General features: G+C 53.7%; 1 protein-coding gene across 1 annotated transcript; it reads right to left on the reverse strand.

Annotated features, from left to right (window-relative positions):
- Positions 1 to 2440: 2440 nt before the first annotated feature.
- Positions 2441 to 8515, reverse strand: CXCR5 (chemokine (C-X-C motif) receptor 5). Its single transcript, XM_010180814.1, has 2 exons — positions 8413 to 8515; positions 2441 to 3517 (listed from the first exon to the last, which is right to left on the reverse strand). Exons 1-2 carry the CDS (start codon positions 8449 to 8451, stop codon positions 2441 to 2443), a joined length of 1116 nt encoding a protein of 371 aa, XP_010179116.1. The 5' UTR covers positions 8452 to 8515.
- Positions 8516 to 9016: the final 501 nt, after the last annotated feature.

A 9016-nucleotide genomic window follows, 5' to 3' on the forward strand; every position in this document is an offset into this window, starting at 1 on the left:
GCAGTCGGCTGTGGGAGATGCAATGTCTGCTTTTTGGGGAAGGGTCTACCAGCTCTGAGCCAAGCCTCCCCCAGGCCGGCTGAGTCGAATGCGGGCACAAGGGCGGCGTTGTGCTCAGATTTAGCAGCTGCTGAAAAACCGAGTAGGATGTGCTGCAGTTGGTGGAAGCAGGGAGTGAACGTATGTCTGGACTGACTGTGAACACAGCGTGGCCTTCTGTGGCCCTGGTGAGGGGAAATCTGGGCAAGGGACGCTCAGAGCCCTGAGGGCTCCACATGCGAACAGCAACGCTTGTCAGAAAGGTGCCATCAGCCCTCTTGCTGCTCTCCAGTGCATTTCCACTGTAAAGGCGATGACTGCAGACAACTGTTTACAAGCACTATGCTATTTTATTTAACTGTTTATTACAGCTCATGTCAACACTTTCTAAAAGTTTACCAACATACCCGTACTAAAAACTATAGTAACAGGAGATGTGTAATCTGTTCTCTCTTGTTTTGCATGCAGATTTCCTTTTTACCTTGTGAAGGCTGTAAGGCTGTTGGTTTCTTCAGTAACTTGTTGGTGTAGGAGCCTGGTTCCCATCAGAGCCGGGGTTGGGGAGGTGCGTGCACCGTGTCTGCAATGCATTTGCTCACGAGTGTGACCATGGAGACAGCAAGGGTGGGCTCTTCCGCTGCTGCGCGTACGTGCTTGGACAACCACGGTTGCCATTACCTGCAGGTTTCGGCTTTGAAGATGCAGTGCTGCAGGAAATGGTGGATTGCTCTGTGTATAAAAGCTTTCTGCTTGAGGACTTTTCTCCTCAAGTAGCTATCTGAGAACTAGCTATCGATATGTCTGCCTGATCTGGACTGCTGTAATGTGACCCTTTCCGCAACTGCTGGTCTTTTTAGCAAGGCCCTTGGGCATGGTGAAGTTTGGCTGTAACTGAGCCCCGTGTTAGTGAGTTGAACTTCAGAAGTGAGTTTAGCACAAAATGCCTGCTGCAGCAGGAAAGCTGATGTTGTTCCAACTTTGCTTAAAAAGTGAGGTGAATGGTAGGGAGGGTATTAAAGCGTGCTCGTGATTGGGGTTGTGCTCGTGTGATGATGCACATGGAGCTCGTACAGTTCAGGCCACAGTGCTGCTTAGTGAGCAGGAGAGACAGAATGGGGCAATGCTGTGTATGTGCTGCGGTGTGACATTGTGACCAGACCTGCTGGGTCTGTTAGGGCCACCCTGCATGCCAGCTTGCAGTGCAATAATTAATGACGGTGAAAGCTGCTGCTCTCATTTTGGACCAAATTGTTATCCAGCAGCCCTGATCTGAGCACTTGTTGGATACTTGTGGTTCAGGGCAGGATCGCCACCCAGGTTTGGTCTGTGTAAACCTGGATGCACTAAACCTTTGAAAGGCCCACAGATGCAGGTGGAGCAAAAATACCAGAAAGCACAGTGTAAAGCAAAACACTACCTTTCCTCTCAGCCCACTAAAAACAAACAGAAATTACGCAAATGAGCTCTTTTCCTTGCTCTGGGCAATGAGTCCCCTCCTCTCAGAACCCACAAAGTGCTGTACAACTACCTGCAAAAGGAAAAAGTATATACCATCAACCTTAAAGCTGTGTGGTTCATCTCCCCTGTGCTCAGTCACAAGACAGAAGCTGTCTCTCCGGGCAGCTTTCTTCTCAAAAGGAAAGCTGCTGCACAGTCAGGCACTTGGTTCAGCGCTCGGTCACTGCAGTAAAACAGATCAAGAGATTGGGAAAGGATGCAGCTGATACTGGGAAAGAAATCTGCGACAGTCAAATCTCTTGAGTCCGTGGCAGGACCTCCTGGCACGAGACAAATTGGGAAGATCAATGTGCTGTGGCCGGCCGGGGGAGCAATATCACAGCCAGAGACCATCCAGCACCGTGTGCCTGTGCTATTGCAGTGAGCTCTGCATCCGCGCTGATCCTACCTGCATCTCTTGTTCCAGCTGCCATAGCCACCAAGTCCTGCTGTGCCTCTGCCACCCTGAGCCAGTGACTGGACACCTGCTTGGCTTTTGTCCTTGGTCCTCGCTCGCTGACACGACTCCACATTCACTTGGCTGCACTTTCCCTTGCCCCTGGCACCCCAGTTTTGTGCCTGGCTGCGTGCACAGGACATCCGCGGTCATTTTTTCAAGGGAGAGGTGGAAACATCGGGTTCATCCAGCCCTGCCAGAGTCCCTGTCGCACACCCAGTGTTCGCCAGCAGCTGCCAGATGGGTTTCTACAGGTACGAGAACCAGAAGGACCCAGGGAAGGTATCTGGTAGGATTTGGGTGTTTGGTGGCTGTCGGGCCTCAGTTTCCTGAGGAGTGAAGAAAGCAGTGGGGAGGCTTGTGAAACTAGGGACTGAGGTCACAGCACGTGTGCCACCGGGAAGGCAAGCACCAGGCCGTGTCTGCCCCGCAGGCAGCCTGCCCCAGCTAGAAAGTGGAGATGGAGGTGGTGTTGTCAGACTCAATCCCGCTGCCCTTCCTTGTCACATCCAGGATGTCCTGCAGCGTCTCCTGGCTTATGCAGCCCAGTTCCTGCAGGATCCGGAAGAAGTCGTTGCGGAACTTGACCCCGATGAAGGCGTAGAGGACAGGGTTGAGGCAGCAGTGCGTGAAGCCGATGGCCTCTGTCACCATGATGGCTGTGTCCAGCTGGTCTTCCAGGACACAGTTCTTGGTGAAGGCTTCTAGCTTGGTAAGGGTGTTCAGGAAGATGACAATGTGGTACGGGCTCCAGCAGAGCAGGAAGACGCCTGTGACCAGGATGGCCACACGGACGGCCTTTTGCCTCTGTAGGCGCTGGGACTGACACAGAGCCCGGACGATGGCCGTGTAGCAGTAGCACATGACCAGCAGTGGCACAAAGAAGCCCACGGTGTGGTAGAGGAAGCGGGTTGCCAGCCAGACGTTGTTGCCATCGATCCCAACCTCTGGAAAATAGCAAATGCTGCGGTTGCTGTCATCTGTCCAGACTTCCATGAAGATGAGGTCGGGTAAGGTCAAAAGCAGCGAGCAGAGCCAGATGGCCATGCAGGTGAGGTGGATGGAGCGAGCTCTGCGTTTGCGGTAGGTGTGGATTGCATAGACGATGGCCAAGTAGCGGTCCACTGCGATGCACCCCAGCAGCATGCTACTGCAGTAGAAATTGATCTTGTGGACTGCACTGAGGATCTTGCAGAGGGGCTTCCCAAATACCCACCCGGCCAAGCTCTCCACTACGCTGAAGGGGAAGGTGAGCAACAGGGCCAGGTTGGCCAGGGTGAGGTGGAAGAGGAAGTTTTCCGTGGTAGTGCGAGACCGCTTGAACCTCTCTAGAATGACCAGGACCAGGGCATTGCCCACAGTCCCCAACACGAACATCAGCAGATAGATGAGGGGCATGAAGACCTTTCTGAAGGGGTCTTGCTTGTTGCCGACCACAGATGAGGATGGGTTGAAGCAAAAGTAGCCCTCCAAAGAAGGGGTGCTGTTCTCCGCTTCATAGTAGCCGCTCAGCTCCACCTGGCTCTGGGGAACAGAGAGACTCTGGTTACTGCGGGGGAGTTTCTGAACATGAGAACCCGGTCTCTCAGCTGCACCCGGCAGACCTGGAGCAGGGCACCCCCTGTCCCACAGCCCTGGAGGTGCTGCCTGTCTGCAGGGCGGTGAGCAGGGAGGCCCCTCTGTGGGATGCGTGCCTGGAGGGAGAAATCTGTTCTGTTGGTAAACCCTGCGGTTCTGAATAGATTTCAGCTGGAGCAGGAAAGGGAATCTGAAAGCACCACTCGGACCCTGGGCCGATACCTAGTAAGGAAAGTGCGATAGAGCTGCCGCAGGTGTGATTCGCGGTTGGCCTGCGGCAGCTCCTTGCCAGGTGAGCAGCCTGTATTCAGGCCAAGACTGCGCATGAGCGCCAGAGGACTGCAGTCCCACTCGGGATGAGCCCCCCAGATGGGGCACAGGCTCTGGCTTGACCTCAGGCACCTCACTGGATGTTCACAAAAGCAAAGGACTCGAGTGCAGACTGGCAGAAAAGACAGCAGCGCAGGAGGCTCATGGTGAGCTGAGACACTGGTGACAACTGGGAAGAGCTCAGCAGCAGCAGTTCCCCTGAGCTCCCCCACCCACACCCTCTCTGGAGACCAGCACTGAGACTTCAGTGTCAACCACAGCGGAAGTCTCTGCTCGCTGCTTTCATACCTTTCACTGCCAGCTGTAGCCGTTTGCACCTGCTGCTCCTTCCCTCCCCTGCCAAAGTTCCCATCTAAAAATACTAGCCTTGCTTTAAACAGTTCTAGAGCTGATCTGGGGGGTTTTTGTTCCCCCCTTGTGCTGCTAAGCCAAACCACGGTGACCAGCCTTGAGTCCTGAGTAGTGCCCAGTGGAGATGGGTGATTTCTGTTTCCTCTCTCTCAGGCAGCCTTCCCTGGTGATGCGCTGGGTTGCAGTAGCAGTGTTGGCCTCGAACTGCAGTGCTGCTGAAACCATGTGTGCGGCTCCAAGTGGAGCCCAGGCACCTTGGGGGGGAAGGAGGCTATGGAGCATCCCTGAATGTGCAAAGCAGTATGGAAAGAGGGTGAGCGAGCACTTGGGAAAAGTGCAGAATAAGCTTGCCCAGCGCTTGCCCCATTCCCTGGGCCTCACCTTTGGCTACTGCCAGAAAGAGCATTGAGCCAGGCAGGCTTTGGTCTGACCCAAATTCCTCTTGCTCCGGCCATGGTCCCTTTCCCCACTGGCTCTGCACCCAGCAGTGCGTCCGCTGTGCCGTGATGCCGCGGCGCTTCCTCCCTCTTGGGGGCTGAGTGTCCTCCTCCCTGCCCCAGACCTCAAACGCACGTGGCTGTCTTCCCCTAACGTAACAGTGGGGTTGCAAGGCTTTGGGGAGAAGCATTTGCAATCCCAGAAAACAATTATTTTTCTGGTTTAAGGTATCCCTAATTCCCTCTCAGTTTTTCTCCCTGGCTTGGAAATGTTTCCTGCCTAGTTCGTAGCCAGGCCCTGCAGCAGGAGTTACCAACACGCACAGAAACCTGTGATGTGTTGACCAGGGCCAGATCCTTGAACTTGCCCCCCCAAAAAACCCAACCCAAACCAAAAACCTTTGCAATTTGGTATGGCAACTAAACCGTGCTGCTCAGGGTGTGAGCTGAGAACCCTGGAGTGCATGCGTGTTGGAATGGGTAAGGTCACCGGAGAGAGGCGGGAGGGTTCCAGCTTTAAAGGGAAATAATGGGCAGTGGCCGGTTGTGCTGGTCAGTGCCGGAGCGCTGCCTGGAGCCACGACGGCGGACGGGCAGCCTGTGCCGTGTTCAGCAGCTTTGGCTACTGGACGGTTTCCAGCATCACCTTGCATCCAGAGCTGGAGGCGCGGAGACTGAGTGCCACTATCGGACACCATCTGGTTGCCGATAAGATGGCAGGTAGGGCTCTTACTGTAAGCCGCTCGCTGTGGGCAGGGGAAGCGTGTGCTGAGCCGTGTCTGAGGCGTCCTCTCATGTGCATCTCTGAGCAGAGCAGCACGTGTGGGTGGGAGCAGATAGAGATGAGTTGGAGACAAATAGAGAGGATGAGAAGTCAGAGTCCAAGCTGAGGCAGGAAGGCAGGGAGCAGAGCGGCGGGCGATCCCAAGCCAGCGATTGTGGGTTATTCCCTGCTTACTGCAGTGGGTTGGACTAGTTGATCTTTAAAGGTCCCTTCCAACCCAATGCAGTCTATGATTCTGTGGGATGCAGAGGACTGGGGACTCTGCTGCAATTCCTGTTTCTGGGACTGGAAGCGAGTGGCTGCTTGAGCGGGGACGGGAGAAGCCAGTGGAGTGCGCACAGAGAGACCTTTGCACAGGTCTCCTGCGATACAACTGCAGGCAGACTTGGCAGTGCGCGATAAAGCGGGGTCTCTTCCTGTACCTGAGCAGCCAAGCGCACACCTGGGAAGCCCGTTCCTGTATGCTCTTTATTCAGGGATCCCTTTTTCCCTCTAACCCATGTCTCGGAGTTATTCCGGTCTCCACGTGTCAGCTGGTTTTCTCAGTTCCCCACAACCGCCAGCAATCAAAACATTTGGCTGCAGAAGAGAAGCAGCTTGTGCACTATTAAGGATTTTCCATGTGAGGCATTCCCTTCTAGCCCCTGCCAGGGCCAGGAGAAGCACTGTTAATTCCCAAAGCCTTAAAATTGAAATTGCCCGTATGGGTGGAAGTTACTGACAGCTTCTGGTCATCCCCTCTCCGGGTGCTGCCCTAGGGAAAGCCACAGATGAGAGCAAAGCCTGTGGAAATGCCATGTTACTGTCGCACAGGTGCTTTTATAGCTCTTGAGTCCTGCTGGTGCCGTTGCAATGCAAACCGGCCTGCGACACCGTATGGACCTGCTAGAGATCCCAGTGGTCTTCATGCAACTGTTTTTGCTTCTCAAGTCTGCAGCTGAGGAAGTTTAAGTGGGCAAAGCTTCCTTGCTATGGAGAATTGAGGTTATCATTTTAGGCGTGTTGCTTTTCCACAAGGTGACAGAGATGAGTGGTCCTGTACGGTATCAAAATTTGAGTGAGGCCCTCGCTGCACTCACTGGGCGATACTGAGATAAGCACCCATTCGGTGCAAGTGCTCTCACCATTTTTCCTTCCATGCTTGGTCGGTCAAGCTCTAGTGAGTGCACAGGGCAAGGTTTGTGCTGCCACTTTGGCAGGACACCTTTTCCACAGATTGCTGTGGGTAGGTTGCCCCTACAAACACTGAAGATGAGTGAAGCCACACACAAAATGCAAACGTGGCATTGCTTGTGGGAGATGCTCGTGTGAGATCCAGGATCTGTTCCAGGGAGGGAGCCAGGCCCAGGGAGCTCCCAGGAGGCAGAGGTGGGAAACGCGCATCACAAAACCCCACTGCAAGGAGTCTGAGAAAAGGCATAAAACTGTTCTTGCTGTGGTACCGGGTTGTTGGTGCTTGGTCCCAAAGTCAGCAGAGTTTCCCCCTCAGACGGGGTCTCCTTTGTAACTTAAAACTACTTCACAGCAGAGGTAAAATTGCTAAGCTAAGGTTCTGTAAAATATTGTATACAAAGAACAAATCCCACTGCCGCTTAATGCCCTGCGTTAGAACAACACGGTTTTGCTGCTAGCAGCCACTTGCTTACAGCCATGGGCTGGTGGACAGCACGCTGCACCTTCGCTGGGTTTCTTGGGACCGATTTCCAGCAGAAAGCTTAGCTGGAGCAGTGAAAAAGGTTTGGGTTGGGTGAACCTCTCAGCAAGCATCAGCGCTGCCACTGAACTTCAGCTGAGGTCAGGGAGAGGAGCGTCTTCTGCAAAAAAGTTCTACGGGAACAACCACTGTTTGCAAAGGACGAATTGGAAAAATTAAGAAGGGTAGGGCCTGCCCCCGTCTCCTCTCTGTTCCCTGGTGCACAGGACAGAGGAGGGACAGAAGAATTGGTAAGATTTTTAATCCAGCATTTTTGTTTTTAGAGAAACTAAACCAAAACTGAAGTCTGCTGCAGAGAGCCACTGTATTAAAAAATAAATTCTGAGCTGCACCATCTAAAAACCAGGCTAATGATACCACTGCTGTGGACTTCCCCTTGGATAGCACGACATACCCTAAAAGGAGCAGCTGCTGTCTTTCACTTGCCTCTGCAGGGGAGAGAACTGTGGGGCAGAATGCAGTGTCATCGCTCCCTGTTGGAAGAAGTGCTTGCAATTTATCTTCCCCTCTTTAAAATTCCCCTCTTGTAAATATACTGTGTATTCCCCTTTCAGCAGGGTCTACGGCAGCCTCTTTGTGGAGACGGCAAGCAGGGGCAGGAACGTGCATGGTCGTACCAAGGGCTTTCACATGCGGAGAGGTAGCTTTGGGTTTGTTTGGTTATTCCTAGTATGTAAAGACACCAGATGAGATTTACAGGGCTTGGCATGCAGCAGGCACAGTCATTTATGTCACCGAAGTCCAGGGCAAAAGGTTCCTGACTCGGAACGCATGTTTTATGCCCACGTTGTGTTGATGGCTGCGTAGGGTGACAGGGAGCAGGGATGGGGCTGCAGCAGCCTGGCTCTCCCAGCAAGCCGCCCGTCCCTTTGGCACCAACTGTGGTCTTGGTCCCCATGCGAGGACAGCGCTCAGGCTCTGTGCGCACCGGGACGGCTGTACGCGAGGTGCTGGTACTCGGGCAGCTGTCCCCAAGGGAACGCCAGGCACCCTCTGATCGCAGCAGCGGCAGCCACCTTACACCAGCTCCCTGCAAGCACAGCGCTGCTGCTGCCCATCCCCTCATCAGTCAAGCCTTGATGTAAGGGATGCGAGGGCTGACTGCGCCGGCATAAGAAATCGTGCAAACTCTCCCTTTGACGCCAGACAGAAAAGAACCAGGTCTAGGGCCCACCTCAGCTCTCCCTGCTCTTCCCGTTACCACGCAAAGCCAGGCCAGACTCACCAAGTCATACGTCTCCGATGAGTAGCTGACAGGCCCCATGGCGTCAGGGGCAGGATCCGTCTCTTCTCCAGCAGTTTCAGCAAAAGTTCTGCTTTTTTGGGGTGGAGTTAATCGTTTAAGTGAGTAGGGAGGGACCCAGCATGTAACAATAGAGTATTTGCAAGGCAAATGAGCTCCAGGCATAGAGTGACCTGTTTGATGAAACGATTAGCATCTTGCTTTATAATATTTTTTTCTTTTTTTTTTTTTTTTTCTAGTGCTGTGAGCTGATTTTTACAGTACAGTTTGAAGAATCCGTGTTCCTCTGGTCTGCACCCAACAAGATCCAGAATGTCAATAGGTCTTCCCTGGAAATCTGCGGGGCTCTTGCCTGAAAGGCTTTGGAAAGCTGAGTGCTGAGGGATGCCCTGACCAGAAACCTCCCTGGATCTGGGCACCTCTCTGGAGCTGTGCGAGACTTCGGAGTCACCTGAGATGAAGTGCAGGGGTCTGGTCTGCACAACCATCGCCCTCTGCCTCGATGTCCTCCTGGCTGCCTTGACCTCTGTGACCTGGGGATGTCCTCTGCTCTGTCTGCTCGCTGTGGCTCGGGGGAGACGTGCAG

Source organism: Mesitornis unicolor, unplaced genomic scaffold, assembly GCF_000695765.1.
Source record: "Mesitornis unicolor isolate BGI_N332 unplaced genomic scaffold, ASM69576v1 scaffold2793, whole genome shotgun sequence".
In the NCBI taxonomy this organism is placed as follows: Eukaryota; Metazoa; Chordata; class Aves; order Mesitornithiformes; family Mesitornithidae; genus Mesitornis; species Mesitornis unicolor.